This window comes from Pavona decussata, unplaced genomic scaffold (assembly GCF_977016875.1).
Source record: "Pavona decussata unplaced genomic scaffold, jaPavDecu1.1 SCAFFOLD_67, whole genome shotgun sequence".
Classification (NCBI taxonomy): domain Eukaryota; kingdom Metazoa; phylum Cnidaria; class Anthozoa; order Scleractinia; family Agariciidae; genus Pavona; species Pavona decussata.
This window is the reverse complement of record NW_028145486.1, coordinates 387,185-412,927: the sequence shown is the minus strand read 5'-3', so window position 1 is coordinate 412,927 and position 25,743 is coordinate 387,185. Positions and strand designations below refer to the sequence as shown.

At 38.1% G+C, this 25,743-nt stretch overlaps 4 protein-coding genes and 1 long non-coding RNA gene across 6 annotated transcripts; 3 read left to right on the top strand and 2 right to left on the bottom strand.

Annotated features, from left to right (window-relative positions):
• Window positions 1–751: 751 nt before the first annotated feature.
• Window positions 752–3,845, top strand: LOC146477925 (glutamate receptor 2-like). Its single transcript, XM_085112607.1, has one exon. It carries the CDS (start codon window positions 812–814, stop codon window positions 3,722–3,724), a length of 2,913 nt encoding a protein of 970 aa, XP_084968733.1. The 5' UTR covers window positions 752–811; the 3' UTR covers window positions 3,725–3,845.
• Window positions 3,846–5,317: 1,472 nt separating this feature from the next.
• On the top strand, window positions 5,318–11,907 carry LOC146477924 (ectoderm-neural cortex protein 1-like). Its single transcript, XM_085112601.1, has 5 exons — window positions 5,318–5,906; window positions 6,638–6,927; window positions 7,795–8,216; window positions 8,800–8,952; window positions 9,806–11,907. Exons 1-5 carry the CDS (start codon window positions 5,529–5,531, stop codon window positions 10,243–10,245), a joined length of 1,683 nt encoding a protein of 560 aa, XP_084968727.1. The 5' UTR covers window positions 5,318–5,528; the 3' UTR covers window positions 10,246–11,907.
• Window positions 11,908–13,937: 2,030 nt separating this feature from the next.
• On the top strand, window positions 13,938–21,634 carry LOC146477922 (transmembrane protein 198-like). Of its 2 annotated transcripts, none has more exons than XM_085112602.1 (4): window positions 13,938–14,206; window positions 14,318–14,561; window positions 17,571–18,140; window positions 19,841–21,634. In XM_085112602.1, the coding sequence occupies exons 1-4, from the start codon at window positions 14,204–14,206 to the stop codon at window positions 20,002–20,004; spliced, it is 981 nt and encodes a 326-aa protein (XP_084968728.1). In that variant the 5' UTR covers window positions 13,938–14,203; the 3' UTR covers window positions 20,005–21,634. The 2 variants fall into 2 exon arrangements, with proteins under 2 accessions (XP_084968728.1, XP_084968729.1); XM_085112603.1 differs by having other exon boundaries at window positions 13,960–14,206; window positions 17,571–18,201; window positions 19,841–19,980.
• Window positions 14,846–17,564, bottom strand: LOC146477923 (uncharacterized). Its single transcript, XR_014865198.1, has 2 exons — window positions 15,399–17,564; window positions 14,846–15,240 (listed from the first exon to the last, which is right to left on the bottom strand). It is a non-coding gene; the product is annotated as an uncharacterized LOC146477923 (long non-coding RNA).
• A 1,237-nt stretch (window positions 21,635–22,871) lies between the features above and the next one.
• LOC146477921 (dynein light chain roadblock-type 2) lies at window positions 22,872–25,736 on the bottom strand. Its single transcript, XM_085112605.1, has 5 exons — window positions 25,655–25,736; window positions 25,502–25,577; window positions 25,251–25,360; window positions 23,787–23,844; window positions 22,872–23,200 (listed from the first exon to the last, which is right to left on the bottom strand). Exons 1-5 carry the CDS (start codon window positions 25,655–25,657, stop codon window positions 23,154–23,156), a joined length of 294 nt encoding a protein of 97 aa, XP_084968731.1. The 5' UTR covers window positions 25,658–25,736; the 3' UTR covers window positions 22,872–23,153.
• Window positions 25,737–25,743: the final 7 nt, after the last annotated feature.

Genomic DNA, 25,743 nt, shown 5'->3' with positions numbered 1-25,743 from the left:
CAAATTTGATTAGAGAAGCAGAAACCGATACAACGTAGAATTACGTTTAAGAGTGTACTACGTAAAACTAAAGTGATTGACAGTACAAAAGATGAAGCAAATAAAATAATAAAAAAAGGAAAAAAAAGCTGATAACTTTCTTTGCGAATATATTTTGAAATGTTTGTGAATAATAGAACGAGGCAAGCTCATTTCTGGAAAATCCTAACAGCTTGTCCACGCCAGGGACCCGTTTCAAAAAAAGCCTCGGTATTGGTTGTTATTTTCAGCGCAAGTTTGCAAAGAGTGTTCATTGGACTATTAAGATGGCCTTTAGAACTCAACTTTCAAATTAAAATAAAATAAAAATAATTATACTAGGACAAGAGAGGTACCGTTTCATCCTCTCTTGACTCGGATGAGAACCATTAATTGTGCACAAAAAATACTTTTCGGGCCCGAAAACGTATCGGACCATCAAGAGACATGTTCCAGATCGGTCGGAAAAGTAACTGATGTAAAACTTTTCTCAGCAAGCACGCAGAGCCGTTGGGAAGAAGCTATGAAAGGAAAGCCTCATTTTCTCAGTTGACCCTTTCTATAGACCTATGCGTTATTCTTAAACGTTCACATGTTTCTTTGCGCAAGCTATTATTTTGTGATTTTTGAGGCGCCTGGGTATGAGGCAGTTCTCCGCTCGGGCTTGAGATGGCTAACAAATCATGCACGCGCACGCTGAAAACATCATTTGAGTTGACGTTTGTGACGTAATGTAATTTTAAAAGAACGACTCTACATTGTGAAGAAAAGAAATGGAATTTAAACCTGTTCAATGGCTAAACACAAACTTCTACTCTTTTTAACTTTTCTTTGGTGTCCCTTAATCTGCTGTGGGGTCAACTATATTAAGATTGGCGGTGTCTTCAGCGATGAAATCAACTCCAAAGAGCTTTTAGCTTTCAATCTTGGCATCGAGTATGTTAACAACAACACAGCGTTGCTGCCGAACACAATTCTTGTTCCGGTTGTAAACAAGACAGACTGGACAAACGCATTCGCTAACATTGATGCAGTCTACGAGCAGATCCACAATGGAGTTGCCGCAATTGTTGGACCTATCACATCATCTTCAGTAAAGGCAAGTCATCCGCTATGTTCAGGCTTTCACATTCCTCAGATCGCACCCTATGCTACAGATCCTTCGTTTGACTTCTCAGCTGACTCGTTCAACTACTTGGTTCGCATGAGCCCTAGCGATGCGATAGAAAACCTTGCCCTTGCGGACTTTGTATCGCATTTCAACTGGACTCGCATGGCAGTTTTAACTTCTAGAAGTGATTATGGACTGAACGGATTGGTCGTGTTTAAAGACATTGCCTCACACAAGGGATGGACCCTAGTTGCTGTGGAAAGTTTTCAGGAGCATAAGAATTCTACCATGGTAAACGCCACAAAACAACTACTCCACATTCGAAATCGCGGTGCCAGAATAGTGGTTTTAAACTGTATTGCGGGGCACGTTCGCGTCATTTTGCGACAGGCTAGCGATCTTGGCATGTTTGACGGATTCGTTTGGCTGGTGACAAATGGTGCGTTTGCTTTTGACGGTCTTTATGACACTGGCGAGGATATTCCGGGATATCTCCAAGGTATTGTTGGCATCAGACATTCTTTCGGTGAAGGTACGGAACACGCGAAGTTTGAAAGCATTTGGAAAGCCAGTGAACATGAAAACGATACTCTTGACAAAGATGCATCGGTTGGACACACTTTTGACTCAGTCTTGGTGATTGCACATGCTATTCACAACATGTTACTAGATGGGCATAATGTGACCAGCACCGAAGGCTTACTTCTTAGTGCTCATCGCAGCAGCTCGACAGTATTCAGCCAAATTGGAGAAACCTTGTTAGACTATATCTCAAAAGTCAATACCTCTGGCGTTATGGATCACTTGGTCTTCGACGCAAATCTTCGCCCTGTCAGTGCAAAGTTTGACTTAGTAAATCTGCGGTCCTATGGATTCCATAAAGTTGGAACTTGGGATTTGGTTAATGGTCTTATTATGGAAGAAAATAAGGAAATAATATGGTCCTCTGGAAAAGCTTCCGTTCCTGTTGATTCATCTTTATCAATGGAAAATCAGACCTTAACAATTGTTACTATTGAAGAAAAGCCTTTCATCACTAAAAAAGCCTCAGCCTCGGAACCAGGAAAATATGAATTGATGGGTTACTGTATCGACTTCATCGAAAAACTTCAAGAAAAGTTGAAATTTTCCTATGAAATTTATCTGGTCCCAGATGGAAACTATGGCTCTCAAGATTCAATTTCCAAGGAATGGAACGGGATGGTTAAGGAGATCATCCAAGGGAGAGCACATATGGCAGTTGCTTCGTTCACGATAAGCTCAGAGCGACAAAAGGTCATCGATTTTACCCAGCCATATATGGATCTTGGGTTGACAGTACTTATAAAATCTGTAAACGACGAAGTAGAACTTTTTACATTTTTTAAGCCGTTTCAACGTAACCTATGGCTAATGATAGCACTAACCACCTTTCTTATTGGCGTTCTGCTGTGGTTCTTTAGCACGTTCAGTCCATTTGGGTTTTATGGTAGATGTGTGCAGATAGCTCACCACAAAGTACCTCGAGAGCACCTCAAACGCAGGCACACCCTTCGTCTGGCCAACTCCATATGGTCATCTCTGGTTTATTATGTTGGACAAAGCGCAGATAGTCTTCACCCCGTCTCAGCTTCTGGAAGAATCACGGTTGCTGTGTGGTGGTTTGCAATTTTGCTCATCGTCTCCACTTACACTGCAAACCTAGCTGCGTTTCTAACCATTAAGAGATTTTCTTCACCAATAAACAGTATCGAAGATCTGGCAGGCCAAGCTGAGATTCCGTACGGTACAGTGAAAAATAGCCAGCCGCAAGCTTTCTTCGAGGCTTCAACAATCCCAAGCTTCGTGACTATGTGGCAGTATATGAAGTACCATCACACCCTAATCAAGAACAGCCAAGAGGGAATTGATAAGGTGAAGGAAGGCAATTTTGCGTTTATATGGGATTCAATCGTTCTGGAACACACATTGCACAAAGTTGAGTGCGGTACTCTGACAACGATGGGAAGCTTATTTGGCAAGATGGGATACGGTATTGGCTTGCCGAAAGATTCTCCTTACACTAAACAGCTTAGTCAGGCCATCCTACAGTTGCGACATAGTGGCTTCATGGAAAATCTGGAACTAAAGTGGCTGCATTCTCATGGTGAATGTAAGCAGAAGCATGTTGGTCTGGATCAGGGTACACAACTGGGCTTGGTAGATATGGCAGGAGTCTTTATAATCGTTTGCGTTGGTGTCGGGATCAGCTTTATCGTGCTTCTTATCGAGTGGTTGGTGGCGTCCTACGCGACTACAAGAGAAGACGATCCAGACGCGCCAAAAACTCTCTGGACGTCCCTTAAGACCAGACGCCGTAACACCTGGCACGATTGGAGACACCGAGACGACGTGCCCGAGATGCCAAGTTTTATCGGTTCCTTCGCAATGAGCAGAATAGTGGCCCCCTTTCTGGCGGTGGTTTCAGCAATCAGAGCGAAACGAAAACAGACAAGCGTATCACCGGAACTGGAAGTGGTGGATGTATCATCTGAGGAGAATAGCAAAGACGATAATGACAACGAGAAAGACGACAACGAACTTGAGGAAGAAGAAATAATCGATTTCCAACCGTGACTGATATGTCGTATTTCTTTCGCAGAAACCACAGAGTAGCCATCTTCAGTTGAAACTAACAGTTTTGAGTTGAACGTTGAAAAAAAGAAATGAAATAAAGATTCTTGGGTTGGATTCAATATGTTCTGAAGTCACCATTTATACTACTTATCATGCGCGCGCAGTTGACAGACCTTGCGCCCTAATTTCAAATGGGTGCAAGGACTGGGCGCCATTGACCACCGGATAAAGGTACTGAGCATTCTCGTCCCCAGAGCCTTCTGTCCCTCTTAGCCGGCGGGGCCTTGGAACTGGGTCCTCTTGCCCAGCCTCCAGCGGCTAAGAGGACCAGGCGGCTCTGGGGTACTGAGCTGAAATGTGAAAAAAAAAAAAAATAATAATAATAATAATAATTTAAGAAAAGTACTTCTCAAACTCATTAATAATTCATCGAGAGAAAACAAAGAAAATCACTACCGTGACCGTGGTTTGGATATGTGATCCTAATTACCATAAGATTTTGCCAACTTTAGCCTTGAATTTCTCCAAGAATTATTGATCATTTGAGAAGCCATATCAAACACTCGAAAGTGTGTTTCATCAGATATCCAAACACCTCGAAGTCGTTTAAAAAAAACTCGGCTGCGTTTTTTCAACCTACTTCTCAGTGTTTGGATATCTGATGAAACACTCTTCCTCGTGTTTGATATATTACTTCTCATTTTTGTTGGTTTGCAAGCCGACAAATATCACCACAGTAATGAGTACGCATAAGCTTTACTTATAAATGAAGTAATTTTTCCACATTTCTGACTTAAATTTTGTCTGGCATCTGATGAGTTTGGAAAAATAATTTATTAGAGATAAATATATTTTGCAGTTGTGGTAATGATGCAAATGAAATATTTAGTGGTTTAATTTACCATACGGCCTGCCGGAAAAATTGAAACAATGGGCCAACGAAAGAAAAGGAATTAATATTTTGAATTAAACCAAATTATGCAGAAGTGAGAATCGACACCCGTTCGCTAGAGAAAATACAAGAGAAAATAAAAAATGGCAACAGCTGAATATTTTGCTCAAATTCAAGTTTAATGCGCCTTTGAAAGCAAAAAATAAATACAGGATTTATTACTGTTTGTCTTACAAAAGACAAGCTGTCACAGCAGACTTTGATTAATGCCTTGCATGTAGGGTATGGTGTTTTAAATAGGACTTCCACAACTAAATAGCCTATCTGCCTGTAGGAAAGTGCAGCATGTTATTGATAAAGCTAAAATGATTATTATTTCCCAAACTAAAATTATCTCAAATCAAAATTATAGATTCGCCTCGACTCAGAGCTAAAACCTCCAGCTGGTTTATATCTTGACAACCGCAACACAATACCGAACTTAATTTATCTGCGCGAGTTTGAAAATAAACAGAACGCGTTTTCCCCGGGCGCTAAATTGGCAAAACCTACGCTTTATTTATTTTATCTTCAAATTGCATAAAGCCCTTTGATCCATGGTGTTTTACCAGCTATTTACAGAAGAAATGTCTGACATATGCTCCCTGTTAAATTTGATTGGTACTCCCGCGTAAGACGTCAATGAATCAAGGACTTCTTTCAAAATTCACGTCAAATTGAGCAGCTGTTAAGATAAGCTAGACTCTCAAAAGCATTAGTCTCTTTCAAGCGTATTTTAATCAAGCTGCAGAAAAAAATGAAATCATTTGTTTGAAAAGAGCAGCATATGATCTACGAGGCGCTTGTTGCGGAGAAATCGAGTTAAAGTTTGACGTTGTATGAATGTAAATCTGAGTTTAAATCCGATGAAAAATGGCAAATGCAAAGACAAACACCGCCAGCGTTTCTCGGTCGTGTAAAGAGATTAATCATACTTCAAAGTCATCTCATTTTGTCGCCATTTTCAAGCGTTTTTATGAGATGAAGACCAACATGGATCTTTGCGACATTACTTTGAAGGCTGAAAATGTAACCTTTTCTGCACATCGTTTAGTACTCGCAGGAAACTCGCTATATTTTCAAAACATTTTCCGTTCGGAAAATACAGAAATTGGCGACCAAGAGGTCATTCTACCAAATAACGTTCGATGCGAATCAGTGAGAGCAATGTTGGATTATTTCTACACCGGTGAACTGCACATCAAAGGTGAAGACTGTGAAGAAATGTTGTCATTGGCTTGCTTGCTGCAGGTTAGATAGATTTTATCGAATGTACTAACACATTAATATCTACTATTGTAACAGCACGATTTTTTCCCTCTTTCCTTCAGTGCAAAACAAGAAAAGGATCAAGCTTATAAGCTTAGTTTCATTCCGGCTGCCTAGACTCAAAAGCCGTAAACATAAACAACAAAAGTTGTACAGTCAGCGATGATAAACAGCCCATTAACTATTTTATTTTCCCTGCCGAATGTTTCAAAACGAAAAATATTAATTCCATTTGTTATGTCCGTTGAGATAAGATTTTATCATCCGTTATGACGTCGTAATTATCAACTGTTGTTTGTATAATTTCCTTTCGCCCGGTTGAAGAAAACTGTCCTTCTTTTAGTTCGGGTAACTTCGTATACTATAACTTAAACATGACACATTTTACTTCGCATTAAAACTAAAGCTCCCGTTCTAAGTGTTTATGAGTTATTGACATATATACTATAATGTGCTGCATTTGTCACTTAAAGGTGGAATCGGAGTCTTCATCAGTTTTGCATAATGAAATTATAATATTTTCTGATGTTGCAAAAATTAAAAACCGCGTCTACTTTCTGCAACGATGGAAAATTTGTGGCGCGCGGAAGTGATAAGTGGGTAACACACGCAACAAGCAACCGCAACTTGCAACACAACATTTGTTGCGTGACAATTTGCAAGAAAAATTTGCTTGTGTTACTTGGTCTTTACCGGTTGGATTCTTATTTCAGGTAAACGAAATCATTAAGGTCCTCCAAGAGTTCATTGCAGAAAATCTCCATCCTTCTAATTGCTTGAAGTTTCAAAGTTTGGCGCACAAACTCAAGTTGATCGACCTCAAAAGTAAAATTGATCGCTTCGTTGATTGGAACTTCACAAGCCTCCTTAAAGAGCCTGCCTTCTTGGCGATGTCCGCTGAGCATCTCGTTCAAGTGATCAGAAGTGAAAACCTGCGAGTTAAGCGCGAGGAGACTGTGTACGAGGCGGTTTATAGGTGGTTTAAGCAGGACATAAACGGAAGGTAACAGAGAGGGCGAGAGGAATTTTGAAGAATGAATGTAATTATATGGAGCGATACGGTAGTCCAGGCCCATAGGCCGAAGGGTTTTGTGGGTTTGATCGCGAGGTCGTTCTTGGAGTTAGATTATCAGAGGCTTAGTCAAATTGTGTTGTGTGTGTTATTTAGGGAAAATACCGTTTAGCTCCGATTCCCGCACAAATGTGTACCCTTCTGATGAGCAGAAATGACCAAATTTGTACATACAAATGTCGCCAATGTATATACAATTATGTGTGAGCGTGGCGGACAAATCCAAAAAGCAAATCTTAGAAGTGATTTTAAGAGGAAACGAACCTATCTGTCAAAAACCGGCGGTCTACAGGCCTGAGCCTCGCTCTCTATAAGCTCATGCACGATTTGAACTTGCGGGGAATAATTAACAATTATTTACCGCTGTGGAGGTCAATATATCTAGCAATATTTACCGACACTGAGCTGAATAATTGCTTGAGTATATACCAAACCAATGCATAACCAGCTGCAATTGGTTTTTATCAAAACAGTCGCGCTCGGAATTCGATACAATACCAGGAAGAGAATAGCAAATAATAGCCAGAATTTGAATCGCTGGTCAGGGCGCTTGAAAAGCACTTTCTCGATTGGTTCGGCATACAATAATGAGAAATGTTTTTAATAATATCTTAACCGGCCAAAAGCAACTTGTCTCTTATGTAGAAGAGGAATTTTTGTCTCCGTCTATTTCGGCCAACGTTTTTCTAATCAGACAATGTGAACTAATAGCCTTCTAGAGAAAAGCCAATTATAGCACAGGCTTATACCCACAATCAACTGCTGATTTCAAAGGTAAATTACGTTTTTAACTTACAGACAAAGCAAAGCAGAGAGCGTGTTCAAAGAAATCCGTTTCCAACAAATTCCTTCAAAGTACCTCACAAAGGAAGTCATCCCAAGCTTGTGCGACAAACATGGTATTTGTGTCGAGCAAGTGAGAGAGGCCTTGGAACAAAAGCAAGCCAATGGTGAAAACGAGGTTGCGGCAAAATCAGATTTCGCGAGGAAACCACAGGACATTATCTACGTCATCAGCAGTAGAACAAACCTCGTGGAGCGATACGATGCTGTCAAGTGCGCATGCGTTAGGTGCAAAGAGATGTCACCGGCGGGGCCTGTGGAGAGTTTAAGTGAAAACCGCAGTGCAGTTGTAGTGGGTCAAGATCTGTACTGTCTCTCAAATTCCAGAGTCGAAAAGTTTGATGTCCTCGAGCTTAGGTGGACGGAAGTGGGAGAGGGTAAGACGCGGAATTGAATATTGTAAAAACATACAGTTTAAGCATTTCAAACCATATACTGATGTTTACATTATGAGGAAAACTATTAATATTCAATCCTGTCATGATAAGTTTAGTTTCCGCGTTATATATTAACATGTAGTCAATCTCATGTTGTCACGTGATAATTATACCGCCCAGTCCCACTCCGTTTATCTTGTCTAAACCTTGTAAAAATTGTAATGTCAGCAAAGTTTCATGCGCTAACCCTGTACTGTCTCTGGTATGCAAAGATGGCTGTTTATTACTTTTAATTTTACTCAGTGCAGCTAAATAGCTAGTGTGCTTTCCTTCCAAATCGAAGAAACCCCTGCAAATCACCTAAACGACTTTTCCAGCACCTGCACATATCATGCTCCATGCAAGATTTTTAACACTATTACAATCTGAAAAAAATTAACAATGCTTTTTAATGGGACGTCTACCCTGACGAAGGTTTGCTGTAACAGGATCCCAAGGTGATAAACTCCAGGAAGATTTTCAATCTCCTAAAGGTGAACCATGATATAGTTTTCTTTTTATTATTTTTTCTCCTTCTTTGCAGGTGTTGATATTCACGACTCTGGTGTTTGTGCAGGAAAGGATTGTATTTTTGTAGCAGGAGGAAGGCAAAGAGGAAAAGGTGTCTGTAGGTTGGATCTGGACACATTCAAGTGGATGGATCTGCCAGAAATGAGCGTGGGTCGGAGAAGCCCTGGTAAGGAGGATAGTCGGAAATGACAGCTCTCCGCTCAGATCATTCTTAACCAGCCTTGTTTATTGACCTAATTTGTTTATTACGCTAACTCCTCGCTCTTATCACCGATCAAATTTCCGTCTGATCTTTATAAAATGTTCTGTAAGTGATTCATTTTGTTTTTTGCTTTTTTGTCAGTCTGTCATCGGTCGTATAGGATTAGTTTCATAAGTTGGACTTTGATCTTGTAAACCGGCCAAAAGTTATAAAATGTTCCTGTTTTTTGCACTCTTTGCAGTCTCCGCTCGAACATAAAATTCGGCCTTTATGGAGGGGAAAGACCAATAACCTATAACTGTCAAAGGAATGAGTTGACACGAACAGAGATTAAAAACTTCTATTTTTCTCGCTAGCACTGAGTTTGCTGACATGTTAGTGAAGTGTTGTTGCAGTGTCATAAACGCCAAAGTATTTGCCATGCCCAATAACAGTGTGAAAACTATTGTTTGTCATCTTAGCTACCATTATAGAGCGGTTTTCAATTGACTGTTGTTTACAAAGCCAAAACCAAAGTAATTACTGTGATCAATCACAACAGATGCGAACAGCTCAATGGACCAATCAAGATTTTCGGCGCCAAGGGCGGGAAAACGCGTGCGGCCAAGTCACGAATGGTTTCGGTTTTGCTTCCCATTGGTCGAGAAATTGACTAAACGTTTGTTATCTTGTCACAAAGGGTAGTAAGGCAAAACCAAAATAAGCGCGAAATTGCTTGCGACTCTCAATTGAAAACTACTCTTTATACGTTAAAAACAATAAAAAACAAAACAACAACAACAATGACGAACGTATGCCCTTTCTCTCTTCAATCCAGGTGCAGCATTCTTGTCAGGCAAATTATACGTTATCGGAGGTCATAGTCCAGACGGGCCTTTAGCATCGACCGAACGCTTTGACACGAAGCAAGAAAAGTGGGTCACGCTGAAACCTATGAACTCACCTCGCTTTCTACTCGGGGCATGCGCAGTAGACGGTCTCGTGTACGCGGTTGGTGGAAGAAACAACGAGCAAACCCTGGACATTGTGGAAGTTTATGATCCTAAGAGCAAGGGATGGTCACTTATGGCGGAAAAGATGCTAGAGTCTAGGAATGATTTTGGACTGGTGGCCAGAGGCAATGAAATCTTCTGTGTCGGGGGACGAGGAGTTAATTCAATTGAGTGCTTTAATGCAGAAAAGAAGGAATGGAAAATTGTTGGATCAACGGGAGAAAATAACTTCAGCATAAGCTGTGTGTTTTACCCGCCTCTCTAGGAGATTTTAAATTTAACACTGTTGCTTGTTTACTGAAAAACTGAAAATGACCAATTATGACAATCATCTTTCAGTTTTGCATACGCAGTTCCGTAAATGATTTACGGAACTGTATGCAATTGTGAATTGCTCACAGCCAGTCAAATGTCAAGTTAGTTTTTCAAATTCTGAGTAGTTCATTGCAGTGTTAGGGCGGTCTACTGTAGTTTCGGTTTCGTTGTACAGCGCCCAATAATTAAAACTTCTTTACTTACCTAAGCTAAATTTATCAACTGCATCAGAGCGGTTTTCAGTTAAGTGACGAAAGTAATTTCGCGTTTACCTTCAGGGGTTTTGCTCTGAGCCGACGCTCTGTGATTCGCCAGCAAAACTGGCGCCAACTTTTTCAACCAATGTGAAGCAAAACCAAAATCAGTCATGACTTGCTCGCATTGGTTTTTCCCGCGCTTGACGCCAGTTTACTGACATGCATTCGCTTCGAATTCTGATTGGTTCATTGCGCTGTTCGGGGCTGTTGTGATTCGCCAGAGTAATAACTTTGTTTCGGTTTTTGGACACTCAATTGAAAACCGTCATAATGGTAAACAATGTAATATCAATCTACCGTATCAAATCAGCGCTTTCGCTTCCTTACTTCACTCTGTAGCTAACATAAATGAGCGTGCTGTACTAAAAGCACGCGTTGAGTGCATGTAATATATGTTTTGGGGATTTTTCCTTTTATTTAATAAAGTGTAAAACTAACTCATGTTCTGATTGCTACGTTTATTGTCAGACATTTGGTACAATTCGTAGTGAAGGCTAACATTCTGTAAACCATGGAGAAATGGAGAAATGGAGTGCAACTCCAACGGCCTGAGCTGGGACGACTTATTAAAGGTTTTCTTTTGCACTTTGATAAATTATTAAAAACTGAGTGACTGCGTCTCGACTTCACTCTAATAGTATCGTTCTCACTGGTGGTCTATACACAATTCACGTGTGAGCAATGTATATGCTTAATTATATAAATTTTGCAATTAGGAGAATTCCCATGGCGTTGTTCCTTCTTGCTTTACTATCAGGCAAGGCTTGGATCGATTTGTGTACGAATTATTTATTTTGAATAGTGAACGTTTATCGCAGAGCCGGACATTAATTCTACGACTCACGTAGTAGACTCACTATAGCCCGGGGCTTGGTTCGTGGAAGAGGTCGACAACGCTTCAAATTGTTATTTAGTAAACACTGGCCAGTGGGGATTACATATGCATCGTTCTCCATGACAACAATCATGATTTTTTGGAACACCAGTTGTATTGCCTTCTGGCAGGATCTGCGGCGCTTAAGAACTGTATATCGGCCAATATCGACAGTATCACTTGCTGGATTTTAGAGAAAAAAAAAGTATACCCTCTTTAACGAAGCGAAAGTAATTAAAATATTGCCTTCAAAACGACGCAGCCGGAACAAGGATATGTCTATTTTCATTCCCCAAAGAAGCCGTTCATTTCAAAGACTCAACTGCATGGCTATCACATCATTTGTTCCATTATTTGATCAGTTTAAGCCCTAGAGGAACAACTTATCGGTGTAAAGGCTATGATATTACAATGTTTTATTAATTTCTAATTGTGGTTGAAAGTAAAAAAGAACTTAAAATAAAGATTAATTAGAACTTTTTTGTTTTCTTTGTGTCCTGTCGCTATGGCAAGTTACCGGCTGTGTTTTCTCAAAGCAAATTCGAAAGTCCTCAAATTTGCATATTATTTTAATTTTCCACTGTTTATCCCGTGATGCAAAAGGTTGAGCCTTTGTAATAATAGAAAACACGTCACTACTTTCACCATTAGCATCAACAAAACCATTTGGCTTTTACCGTGCAAAACGACGAGGGGAATATTCAGTAAAACGGCTGTTCTCGTTTCTGCTTTGTATAAAAAAGGTAGGTTAACTTGTGTATAATATGTGTCCTTTAAAATAATATTTAAGCTGGTGTTTTTATTTTTACAAATTGATATGATAATTTTCGAACCTAATCTATGACATGTGCTTCAACTCCCGTTATACGCCGTTTGGTCCTCGCTTCCTTTACTGCTCGGAGTTTCAAAATTTTGTATTGTTGTAGAGTTCTCACGGTTCTCCGTAATCTTTTTGTATGACGGAAGAAGACTTCCTATGAGCAGCTGTAATGTTTTATATTCAGACACCGTTTCCTTATCCAGTTTCACTGAAGGAACAAAGCCAAATAATTGTTTGGCGCTTGGCAAATCATTCTGATAAACGAAACTGTTGATGTCACCGAGTTTCACTTTCTATAGGCATTGCTATCTCGCACATATCCCATACATTGAAGCTAGAAAGTATTTTTAATTACTCTGGAACAAATATTTTATAAAGAAAGAACTTTCGCGCTGTCGCCCCCCCCCCCCCCCCCCCCTCTTCCCCCGTCCCTTTTAAAGGGAATCATTGACGGTTGAGATGAAAAAAAGAAAGAAAGAAAAAAAAAAACAAATAAAAATAAAATGAAAATGAAAAAGTCTCTATGGTTTGTGAGGTATTGTAAAAATTACTTATTTTTTTATCGGCTAAATTGCACTTGATTTTTTTAAAGTTTTTCATTTATCTTTTTCCTCGGACTTCCTCGTTCACCTTATGCGCCGGAAACACGGCAAATATATCCGGTTGTGAAAATCAGAATATGAATAATTCCTTAGCTGCATGCATGCACATGTCGAAACTAAAACTAGTTATTTCATTTTGGGAAGAAGTGAGAGGGTAGGTGAATAATAAAATTGTGCTATTGAATTTATATATTTCATCATTACTATATGTGGTATAAGTGTATCACGCTCAGCAGTACGACACGGGCAGTCATAACAAGTTTCAAATTGATTTACTGGTGGCGAGATCGAAATGTAAATACAACGATGTATCATGAATATATTATAAAGTATAATTTCGAAAATGAGGGTAAGACATGCCAGGACCTGTTCATTTAATCTATTGTATTTGTATTCCCTGCACGCATTGAAATATAATAGGATTACTTTTGAGGAAAATGATATTTACCATTTTCATTTCGAATCTGAAAGAGTGTGAAAGAGAAATGTTCTCAAATTAGCTTTGCGGAAGTTTTGACTCCGTTTCTGTTTTTTTTTTTTTTCTTTTTGCTTTTTATTTTCTTCGTGGTTATTGGGGTGGCGTATTATTTTATTTGAGTCAGAAAATCAATCACGGATCATGTACCATAATGTTTCAAATTGACATCAATCTTTGTTTCTTCTGATTTGTCAGGTTTTTATATTACCAGTTTTTGGATAAACAGGAACTCGAGTTGCTATGTAATAGGATTTTTACTGTCTTTTTCAATTTCTTTTTTTTTTCTTTTTAAAGCTTAGCTTCTTTTTACTTACTTGTGAAATCAAATACAAGTGCTGGTTTTTATATTTTTGCCACAGTTTAACTGTATTAGTCTTATAATATCATCCTTAGTTGCGGTTTCAAACTCAAATAAAAAATATAATTCAATTTATAAAATATCACGAAATATCGTTTAGCAAAGTTAATAACAGGAACTTGTGATGCTTCGAACAGAGAAAATTAAAAATGTGCGCTTATAATATTAAGATCTCGTTAAATTATTACAAGTATGTGTCCCTTCGCAAGTTTTTTTGTCGGAGAATGCGTGACATGTGACGTTAATTATTCATATGCGCTTACGAAATTAATTTGTAATAGGCCATGCACAGTTGATTCAAAGTAATGCAATCACAAATACTGGCTGACTGCTTCTCCTTGCTGCCTTCTGATATAGGTTCATCGACGCAAAGACCACCTTGTGGAAAGCAGACAACGCGAGGAAAGAGAAACATAACACACTTCTGATACGAAATCCGATTAGATGAAAATCCAATCAGCGCGTTCGTCGATATAAGGTTGAAATTTTGGATATCGCAAAGAGAAAAGACACGTAATCATGGTGAGTTTGAACTCGTTGATTTTCCTTTTTCTGTGGCCCTCTAAGTGCAGTCCATTACGTTTTTTATTGTTTACTCGCTAATTTCACATTGAAATGGTTGTTGAACTTCAGGCTGAAAGAACTCGGCGCGTATTCGTCTCGCCGCTGCGAGCGTTTGTGTTGGTGTTCTACTGGGTATCCTCGAGCACGGCGAACAACAACGCAACATTGAACGATACGAACACACCAAACGGAAGTGAGCCTACTCCTAAACCTTTCAGTTGCGAATGGAAAGATCTGGATTTTCCCATTACCTATGGACCAGGCATCGCTTCGTCGTTGTGTGTGCTTATCGGAGGATTTCACATGATTTTAGGTGAGGATAAAATTAAAATGTGTGTCTCGGTTCATCAAACCATTCGCGCGTGCCGGTTGATCTCATCAAATGCTTTTTTTGCCGCTGTTTTAAAACGTTCCCTTTAGCCAAACACCGCAATCGAGTAGAGAGTGTATAAAAAGATAAATCAGTGAAAGCTATTTCACAGGAAACAAAACAATAACCAAGAATAGGAAGAATAAGTGTTGTGTGTATTTGTGGTTGAGTAGAAATCTGTTCCACTAGGGGCTCTCAAAGACCATCAACCTCAGATATTTTTCTTCGAACGGACACGTTTTCATATGATATCGATAACAAGAGCTAGTTTATCACGAAAGGGTAATTCTCAAGTCGATTGTTCCTAAGTTATGCGGGACCCGTTTTAAGCTGTTTACCTGTTTTCACACGTTGAGAAAGATCTCAAAAGGCCCATGCAAATATTAAAGCGAGGACAAGTTGATGGTATCAATAAATGGTTGTCCTCAGCGGGGACATTACTTAATTTTCAGCGAGTACAGATACATTAATTGCCGTTTTACATAGGCGAAACCTTTTTATTCATCGATGTGAATAAAGTGAAACAGTTGTTAGATAAAGCTAAATGCGTAGACCAAATCATCTTGCCTCATTTACATTTTATTAGCTCATCAATTGTTTGGTCTGTGCATGTGTAGGCGTACTTGATCGAGAACAAAAGCGAAATCCAGCCCGGCGGCTTTCACCTTCTTCCGTACACGCAATATCCGTCTGTTTGAAGCGAAAAAAGAATCTCCCTGTACGTGTTGTTTGTTATTTCATTATTCTCGCTTTTTGACGAACGACTTGCTTCTTCTTAACAATACCCTTTAATGATGGCCATTTTGGATATTGTCCACGATTATTAATTTCAGCGCGTGAATACACAGTTTACAAAAACAAGACAATCTCTAAGCAACAATCTCTAAACAATTATTGTTAAAGGGAGTATTACTTTACTGGATGTGGTCCAACATTAAAATTTATTTCGAATGGGAGGAGGCCTGAGGGTATAAGTTGGCATTTTTGCATGGTGACCAAAATCAAATTTCTCCCCAATGGAAGTCACAACCCTTGGGCATTCACAATAGACCCTTATCACTCGCCTCAGCCAGATGCGAATTCAGTGTAAGGCTAGCCGTGCAAAAGAGACTCAACATGGCCACCGAGTGACAAGGGTCTATAGGTTCATAGATCGATGTTCATAGCCATCTTGGTGTTGTACACATTAATTGTACAGCTTCATTTTGTGCATCTGGCTTTACTGAAGTGGGGGAGGGGGAATCATCCTCTCATTTGATGCTATCCCATTTATTTGTACTGTTAGTGTAATTTCCCCAAAATTATTTTTATTCAATTGTATATTCTTGTAATTTTTTTATCATAGAAAAGCACCTCCAATTTGAACAAAATCTTTTCACCGGGAACAATTTCCAGAGCTAGATTTTGCAGATGGAGATGTAAATCACGTGCAATTTGGCCCAATTCTGGCAGTGCGCCCTTATTAGGTGACAGTGCAGTGACTCACTAAAATTGGAATGGTTTACCAAGCAAAAATTTACGCTTGAGCCGAGACAAAAAAGGAACTGGAGGGAGCGAAATAACGAGGGGTGCGGAGTTCCATTTTTCTTCCCATGTATGACTTTTCACTCCTATTTTTATGAGGGTCAGCCTCTGTGGAGGAGAGAATGAGATGAAAAACTAAAATATACAGTAGCCAGGTTGGAGGTTAAACCAGAGTAAAATTTTTGTGGTCGATATAGATGTAAAGCTGGCTCCAGTTATTTGGCACAATCCAATTATTTCAGGAATTTAATCCCATTTTAGATTTAAAAGGTGGTGTAATATGTACAGGTCCATATGCGTTTGAGGTTAACATACACGGGGTTGGTATTAGAGCTGGAGAGGCTCATTCCTCACTTTCCGGTAGCTGTGAGTGGAAGCTGATATTGTGTGAATTAATGCTTTGGTGTCTTGGTTTGATTTCATTGAAGGAGCTTACTATATTTTCAATGTTTATTTATTCACAAAATAGTAAAGTTGTGTTCTGTTTATTTTGGCTATTTACTCTGACTTGTATCTTGCCTATCTGGTTAAATGTAAATATTATGTCATGTTTAAAGGTTAAAGTCCCTTTCAACTGCTTGTTTATCTTGAAATCACAGATCCTGTTTCACCTCATGATCGACATCTCACCTCATTTTCAACTCCTTTATTGATTTTCTTCACTAGCTGATAATGACAAAAATATTCCATTGTATCTAATTGCTATGGGAATAATTCAGGGTTAATTGCCATAATTTATTTATTAGCTTTGGAGAAGTTGTCTTCCACAAGAATAGTCAGTCATATAAACAACAGAAAGTCTTCCATTCTTGTTGTCTTTTAGTTGTTAATTACCCTTTAGACCCTAATATCAAAGAGCAAATTCTCCTTAGTATCTTTATTCCCATACTTATCTTATAAAAGTACTGGGGAGAAGGACTATTAAAATATCAAGATAATTCACCTTGGATAGTCATATTCTCAATTCTCATAACCTTGGAGGTTGAATAAGCATTGATATTACGAGGGAGGAATTTGATGCTGATCACTGAACAATATTAGGGCTTTAAGGGATAAATTCAATAGCTCAGGGCCCAGTTGTCCAGTTGTTCTGGATTAATGTGAACTCTGGCAGACTCCCGATCTGGACCTGTCATTAAGTTTTAGATCACCAGTGTTCCAATACTAATTTAATTTGATTTCCGCACCTGTAACAACCTTGTTGCCTTGAGAATAATTTATACCATCCAGCAAAAGCAAGTTCGCTTGTAAATGTACTAATATGGAGGTCCCATCACGGATATATATTCAGCTGTAATATGTGTGATGGGTTATGCTCACTTGTGAATGTACTAATATTGAGGTCCCATCACGGAGATATATTCAGCTGTAATTTGTGTGATGGGTTATGGCCCTTAATGATGAATTTATTTTCTGTTGTTTTTGAAGGTTTCAAGTACCAGAGAATAACCCTTTTTGCAACTGGATTTTCATCTGCAGCGCTCGTCACGTACATGATATGTTTAATCCGAAGTACCCTTCACCTGCAGTACATACTTCTTATCACAGCAGCAGTCGGCATCTTTGGAGGGATCCTTTGCACAACTGTCATTTTCTGTGGACTCTTTTCAAGTGGAATTGTTGCTGGCTTCTGTCTAGCACTGGCCTTTCTTTTTGGCTTTGTGTCCTTGTACCAATACAATGCAGTTACGGTTCCCATATCTGTGATCATAGGTATCAGCGTCACTATGGCTGGGGCAAATGTGTGGTGGAAGCGAGTTCTTCTAATTGTTACATCATCAATTTACGGTGGGGCGTTGATAATGGGCGGAGTGGACTACTTTATCGAAGATCTGCGGTTGCTTCACTATGTTTGGGCAAAAGTTTTTCTCATGGACGTTACAGGAAGGCCTTGTCTTTTCTCATGGATAATCTTAGGGGTGTGGCCTCTTATGGTGATCATTGGTCTGTTAGTTCAGTTCCTTAAGACTGGAAAAAAGCCGCCAAAGCCTAAAAAGGGTGAGAATCATCGTAGAAATCATTCAAGTCGAAATGACCAAAGTTTCCAGCTTGTCTGAAGGTGCAGTGAAATATTTTAATTGATAGTTTTTACTCCCTGCATCTTTTTAACAGTGTGCAGCAGCATTAATATTGTGTAGTTCCAAAAAAGATCCATACCCTCCCCACCCAGGATCTTCTTTAAGACTCCCCTTTACCCCTCTGTATTCTACCACCCCCCTCCCCTCTGGAATTTCCAATCCCCTCCTATGAGAGGTTATGGACATTTTTTGGAACTACATTTTGTCCAGTTAATGCATTATTTTAATGTCATAGATTTTTTTGTAAATACCGGTAAGCATTTTATTTCAGACATATAACTGTTCAGGAAAGTTAGCCAGCAAAAAGGCATAGACTAAAGTTGCATTAAGTGTTTTTAAGATTTAAAGTAAAATATGCTTACTGTATCAGTAAATAATTATACCATTACTTGTAACTAAATTTTAGTTCATTTAAAATAAGTGAAATGTTTACTTGTAATCAAGCAGTCTAGCTGGCTCCTTACGTGAAACATCGAACATACTAATGCACTTGAAGTGAGTGCTGATCACCTGCCACAGATGGAAATCTAACTTGCGTAACATCTGTTTATTTAGCCAAGTGCGAAGCGCAAGACACGATTAAATGGAGCATGCTGTGAGAGGGAAAGAAAAAAATGCCTGTTCCAAGTCTGTTGTTTGGGCTCTTCCCTCCACCCACTATTCATGCTCGAGATCATTCCTTTGTGCTCGGCTAAATAAATGCCTGTTATGCTGCTAACTGCTTAAGGAAATTGGAAATTTCACGATTACATTTTTACAGCGCCAAAATGAATAGAAGTAAAATATTTCACACATCAGCATTAATTCATTGTTGACAATTTTAAATGCTTTTAATGTTCTTCACAACACAGATTATCTTACATGTACATTCAGGGTAACAGATTGGGAAAGAGTTTTAATTTGTAGGTATTTATAGTGCTAACAGTCCTCTCCTCTCTTCTTAAGACGCAAAATTAATGTGTACATAGGCGTAATTTTCTTGGGCACTATATAAGCCCGGATGTTTTCAAGGAGCAATGCAAACTTTGGAGTAATTTGTACAAAGTTTAGTTCAGAGTTAATGAATGTGTGCTTCGAACCTTAAAAGAACTCACTGCTATAACCTGATGTCAACACAAATAGCTCTGTATCATATGTTAATAGAAGTATATTTAATTAATTACTGGTAGTTGATAGAAGTGGTTTTAGATAAGTTTTAGTGAAGGATTTTGTTAATTACAGTAAGAGGACATTTGCTATGGTGAAATAAACCTTGGAAGATTTGTAAGATTTCTTTTGCAGTTTAAATTTGTACAGTTCTTTACTGTAGCCCCTCTTTACAGAGTTGGCCCCTTTTGGTGTTGAGTCAATTCACATTTTAAGACTGGTAATGAGCCTGCATGGGAGTATGAAATCTCACAGAGTACAGCAATTTAGGAATCTATTTGACAACACCAAATCATGTGTTACACTGTATTTTGTTACATTTTTTATTCATAAGACTGGTGGTATTTTTCCAAGGGTTACCTTAAAACTCCAAAAGGAAAAGCAAGGTTGAGTTACCATGGTCATCTCATTCATAAACTCCACTGCATTAATTAACATTATTTTGTTCATGTTTTTGTCCTTATACATGCGCAGACTTTCACAACAAGCGTTATTCAATGGGATCTCCATTTTACTCAGCACCTGACGACATAGAAATGACTGAACTACTTATGGAGCAAGGCCAAGCACCTCCAACCCCATCCCTCAATATGGACCACTCCCCACAAGGGTCCCGTTTGCTAATGGGGGAGGATTAATGTTGGATTAATGCCACACAGTTGGTGTTTTCTAAGAACATCTTTGTTATAGTATCAAAAATTATAATTTCACCCTAGTTGTAATGAAATTTCGTCAATAACTATATAATAATAATATAATAATAAAGTTAATATTAACAATGGTCATTAAAGAGTGAATGAAAATGGGAGAGGGGTGAAGAAAAACTGTGACCCAAAGGAGAACCAATAAGGCCTGAAAAGTAAGGCTTGTGCTGAATAATAGGTTGATTTTTATGTTTTTATAAAAGAACTAAAAAAACACTTGGTGTGAACTTTATGCCAAAAACGGTTCACATTTAGCATTTTTCTGTTTGCAGTGTACTATATTAAATTGCCTTAATTTTTGGCACATGGCTTATGGCAGTTCATTTAATTAAGAAACTTCGCCCATTTTTTTTCCATGGAGTTTGGTGGTGTTTTGGTATAAAACCCCCAAATCATCCAAAAATTCAACAATGGTTGATCTGTCCCCAGCACCTCAATAAACACGCCCAGGTCAAACCAAAAAGCAGTTCATGTTGCTGATTCACTCTGTAATGATGTAAATGACAAAGAAAGCCTTTCAGCTGTGCTAAAGATTATCTTTAAACATTAAAATGTAATATTAATCTTATAAATAACAAAATGGCTGCAGTGAAACTAACTAATTTTGGCTGTGCTAAGTTTTCCTATCGTCACATGACTTTTGTGATAAATCATGATTTGCTTTTAAATATATTAACTTCGTACAAAAAAATTACGCTTAAAATTAAAAATTAATTTCTTATTCACTTCTGGATACATGTATTACGCTGCTAACTGTTGAATCAGTGTTGAAATCCTTAATGACGAAACAGTTCTTGACTAGTTAGTTGGGTCAATATTTCCAAGCAAAAAAATATGTGCTATGGGACTTAATTAAGAGAGACTTCTATACTGACATGAATTGCAGACAGATAAGAATTTATAGTTTTGTGGTTTCTTTTAAATACATTTCTACATTTCATAGAAAAATTCAAACAATAACATGTTTCTTTCTTCTGCATTAGAAACCTTTTAAAAATAGCATTTTTACATTTGATGGATCATGATTTCAAATGAAGTTCCATATATTAGTGTTTTAAAAATGTGTAGATACATGTGGTACACATAACATCAACAAGTAAAATTTAATTTTAGCATTGCACAGTAAAAAAAAAAAAAAAATCCCTAGTTTTATGCATTCAAATGTAGTTGTTGAGTTTTTTATGATATTGCATGCACTTGGAATCACTGTGGTCATCTCTGTAATATTTTGCATTGATTTTATAGCAATCACTTCCAAGACCACCCTTGTACATATTTTATGAAGTGGCATGTCTTACTGAAAATTGTGCTGAACATTTTACTGTCAATTTCTATTCAGGAAACATGCGCACTTAGGTAAGAAAATAATATAGAAGAAAAGATCAGTTCTAATTACTTCTGTCAGGTGGTGAAATATTGAGCATTTGTAACATGTTTCTGGATAGCTACAAGCGATATTTATAGGAAATAGTTTTAAATGGCATGTATATATTTAAATGAAAAAACTTAAATTATTTATGATCTATCATGTTTCAGAAGCCAGCAATAAATTTTATTGAATATTTCTTTGCTTGCATTATCTGAATATTTAAACTAAACAAAGCTCTCTTTGAATGTTTACCCCTATAGTTCTGAAAATAAAGTTGAATCTTGGAGTGGACAAACTCTCTGCTTAACCATATAAAGGGAGTTTAAAAAGGACACTTGCATCATGTTGAGATGGCGAGTGGTCTTTCTAAAAATATGGGTCTCACAAATTTTATTTCATTCATTTATTTATTTATTTATTTATTTATTTTTTTTTTTGGGGGGGGGGGGGGGGGGTCTCACAGTCTTGCTGTCTTGTTTATGGGCAGTGTTCCACTTCCTTGAGTCTTGATTTTCATTTTTTTTTTTGTGATGCCATCTCATTGTCTCAATTTGTTTTCTCTTTTTTCGTTGTGAAGCCCCAATAAGATTTTGATGCCTTGTAGCTCTGGAAGTCTTACTCCAGAATTCAACAGGTGAAGTATGTTTTCAGCCAGCAGAAAAAACATCTGCTCTTGACATCTCACAAAGTCTGAAATTTACCTTCTGCCACCCCTAAGAGAAGTGTTTTTGACTACAAGAGAAAAGCAGATCTTAGTAAGGGCGGTTGGAGTCCAAAAAGAAAATTGGGGGTAAACCACAAATTTTTCAGATTTTGTCAAGCAAAAACGATTCTGAAAAGCTATAAATAATTACAGAACAATGTATGACATTTTCTGTCCAAAATGATGTTTAGTTATGTCTGAAAAATGCATGGTCCCCCCGAATTTTCTTTTTTAATTCCAGGAGCAATTGCTGAGATCTGCTTTTCCAATGTAGTCATAAGCAGGGCAAAAATACTTTAATTTGTATTAGGGGGCACCATGCTTAAGAAACCAGAGTCTCTTGGACTATCTTGAGATGTGCAGAATGTATATGCAATAGCAAAAGGGGGTACCGTCCTTAACAAGTCAAAATCAATGATTTGTTGTGGTGGTAATTTTTGGCACAACCTTTTGTTGACAAGTGTCAGGGCCAGGTTGCCTGGTCTAAACCATCTTAAGATAAGTGGGGGTTTTGTCCAGTCATTCACGGTGTTGCACAGGATTTTCTTGAGTGCTATAATGAATCACTCATCTGACAGCAGTATACTGAGGATATGGAATATACAAGAGCACAAGAAAAATATTAATCCTTGAGAATGTAGGGAACAACTACAGAAAACTCCCTCCCACGTGTATCATAAGATGCTTTATGCAACTGGACCCAGAACTCAACCAGTAACATAACTCAAATGGGGACTTTACATAACATTTAATGCATTTTTTTCTTACAAGTTACAAGAAAAGCATTATTTGGATTGGGCTGTTTTTATTCAACAAGCTTTCTAGAAGAGCACATTTTGAGGGATAAACCCTGGTTTCTAAGTCACAAATTAAAATGTAGTGGTTTTGTTAAATAACCATCCAGGTAAAAAATATTTAACAGCCCTCCCAGAAAAAGAGATAAAATGGAAATTAAGGTGCAATATTGTATTTACAGACTGTTGAAATGTGTGTAAAATGTACCGCTGCCAACTACTGGGAACTTGGATTTTGAATAACAATCATTAGGTACTCTTTATCTGAAATGAAAAACAAAAAAAAATTGTAAGAAAAGTTCATAATGCTGCTTGTCTCTGGGTTGTAATCACAGTTTTCATAATTTATGAATCACACAATGATGATGATGGAGAAGGTTATGGTTCATTTTAAACCCTCCTTCTGTTTCTAGTTGGTGGCTAGATGCTTTCAAAACGTGGTCTGAGACAAACTTCATTTAATTACATTTAATGGAAATCGTATGCATAGCCCTGGCCATGGCCCAAATGTTCAAAAATTTAATATTATGCTACTACCCACTTAAAAGTTACCATGAGTAAGGTTTTCATGTTTGAAAATATGTAAATTTTAAGCTAATGATAAAGAAAAATCTAAGTCAGAACTAAGCGACAAATATTACTTTATTTTGGCATATCAACTAGATTATGAAATACTTATGTTTAATTCTTGACCTTCAGGATTAAACTCAAAGAATTTTTTTCCCTAAAAGCTGAAGCAACTCAAGTGAGGTGGCAATAATTTCTGCGTATGTATTATCTCTGTTTTACCCTGAACATTGCAACAAAGTGCTTCATTTACTACCATATTAGTAATTTTTTTGGGACTCACCAGGAGCAACCATGATTTCATGTTTCTTAGAACGGATCCTGAGGAATGTTAAATCATTCTGAAAGGAAAAGTGCAGATCAGGTTATGGTGCCAGTCAATCCGTAGCCAACAGTGTGGTAATCCAGAGATACATGTATAACTACTGGCATATTTAATTATCACAATGGAGAGCTTATCAATGTCAGATGATATTTCCCTGAAGAGAAGAGCTGAGTTCTTTTAAGCTTATTCAGTTCAAGAAAAGGAGCCATTGAGGCATTTCCTGTATTTATTAAGGTCTTAGCCAAGTTGAAGATGGCAAGGTTTCATAAAGCAGAAAGCTGCCACACGGTTACCATCGTAGATTCATCGGATACTATAAATAAAATATGCTACTGAGGTCAGATTTGGATTTTACTTCCTCTTCAGCCTTGTTCCCAGTCAACTCCAGGCTCTCTTGGCTCTCCTTCTAATCTGCTACTTGGTGGACAGTTGTTCACCGACCGCTGATAGAGAAGCGCTAAGATTCTGATTCCTGACAGGATCCATGGAAGAAATCCCAGGTATTCGGGATGTGGATAGCAACAGATTTATTTATTTGTTTGCCGTGCACTATCCCAGGGGAAATACTTGGGTATAAACGTGACTGGGGGGGGGGGGTCCGACTTTTTTTGGGGGGGCTTAAAAATTTTCAACTCCTGTATTTTTTTGGGTTGAAGAATTAACCATGTATTTTGGTGGGTTTGAAAAATCTGCGCGTATTTTTTTTTGGGTTTGAATTTCCACCAGGCTAATAGTTCTTACGAAGCAGAAAGGCAGTATGTATACTGTTCTTAAAATTACATTTTTAGGGTATAAAAGTCATGTATTTTTTTGGGTCTAAAATTTCCAGTCTTGTATTTTTTTGAGTGCACAATACAGGGTCCATGTATTTTTTTGGGTGCAAAGTAGTTAGGCTCCGTCAGACCCCCCCGTCACGTTTATACTCGAGTACCTCCCCTGGGCACACTATTAGTTCATAGATATTACTTTCCAAAGACAGATACTTCACTTGGACCCAACCACAGTAGGTTATCTTTGTGTCATCTTACACCAAGCACTGCCTTGGTGGTACATTATGCCAAAGAGCACAAACGTAAAGTCCAATAGACCAATTTCAATGTTATATCAAAATTTTAGCTTGGCCACAAGGCTTAGGGGGAATAAAACAAAAGAAAACAATTATTATTCATCTCTGAACCTCAACGCATTAAAATTCTGTTGTTTTATTCCCCTAAGCCTCGTAGCCAAGTAAGAATTTTATATCGAAATTGGTCCATTTCGAAACCGGTGTTGAACATCTTTGGCGAAACCTACATGTACATGAAATGCACGCTGCTTCAGGATAAGCTTTGACATGTATTATTAATAAATCAGGTTGTAACATTTCACTGACACAATAAATCTAAGATATAAATGACAGCAGCAATGACATAAAATAAATACCTGTGGGTCGATGTCCCGAACTGTGCTTCGAGCTTTCGCTGTCAGGGTATGAATTAATCCAGCGTACTGAACAGTCGTTGAATTATCCATAGTCGTTCTTATGGGAATACCTACAAAACGAACAAAACATGGAACAAAATACGTTATAAAAGGATATTAAAGTATAAATCTTGCCTTAAGGATTAGGCGGGAATTAGCATATTATATATTTTGAAAGCATCGAAATAAACAGACGAGTTTAACAGCTGTACCTTCCTGATTGACGATGATTATTCCTATAACGCCCTTGTGGCCCTGGATTCTTTTAAGTGATTCCTCGACTTCAGACTGCCAAAAACAAAAATATCACAGTTAGCTATGAATATGACTAGTCAAAACAAGCAAAAGTCAACTAAAATGCCCACCATTTTGCTTTCTTTGACTTGTTTTTCAGCGACGTTGCCACGGAACACGCGACCCGCTCAGAGTTGTGGGATTTTTTTTCCTGAGCCCC

Bases quoted from the DNA above. Each gene is read 5' to 3' on its own strand.
- LOC146477925 (XM_085112607.1), top strand. From the start codon at position 812: ATGGCTAAACACAAACTTCTACTCTTTTTAACTTTTCTTTGGTGTCCC.
- LOC146477924 (XM_085112601.1), top strand. From the start codon at position 5,529: ATGGCAAATGCAAAGACAAACACCGCCAGCGTTTCTCGGTCGTGTAAA. The intron at 5,907-6,637 runs GTTAGATAGATT...TTCTTATTTCAG, and splicing joins CATTGGCTTGCTTGCTGCAG to GTAAACGAAATCATTAAGGT. The intron at 8,217-8,799 runs GTAAGACGCGGA...CCTTCTTTGCAG, and splicing joins GTGGACGGAAGTGGGAGAGG to GTGTTGATATTCACGACTCT.
- LOC146477922 (XM_085112602.1), top strand. The intron at 14,562-17,570 runs GTGAGGATAAAA...TTGTTTTTGAAG, and splicing joins AGGATTTCACATGATTTTAG to GTTTCAAGTACCAGAGAATA. The intron at 18,141-19,840 runs GTGAGAATCATC...ATACATGCGCAG, and splicing joins GCCGCCAAAGCCTAAAAAGG to ACTTTCACAACAAGCGTTAT.
- LOC146477921 (XM_085112605.1), bottom strand. The intron at 25,361-25,501 runs GTACAGCTGTTA...TTCGTTTTGTAG, and splicing joins AATCATCGTCAATCAGGAAG to GTATTCCCATAAGAACGACT. The intron at 23,201-23,786 runs GTGAGTCCCAAA...TTTTCATTTCAG, and splicing joins TGAAATCATGGTTGCTCCTG to ATAAAGAGTACCTAATGATT.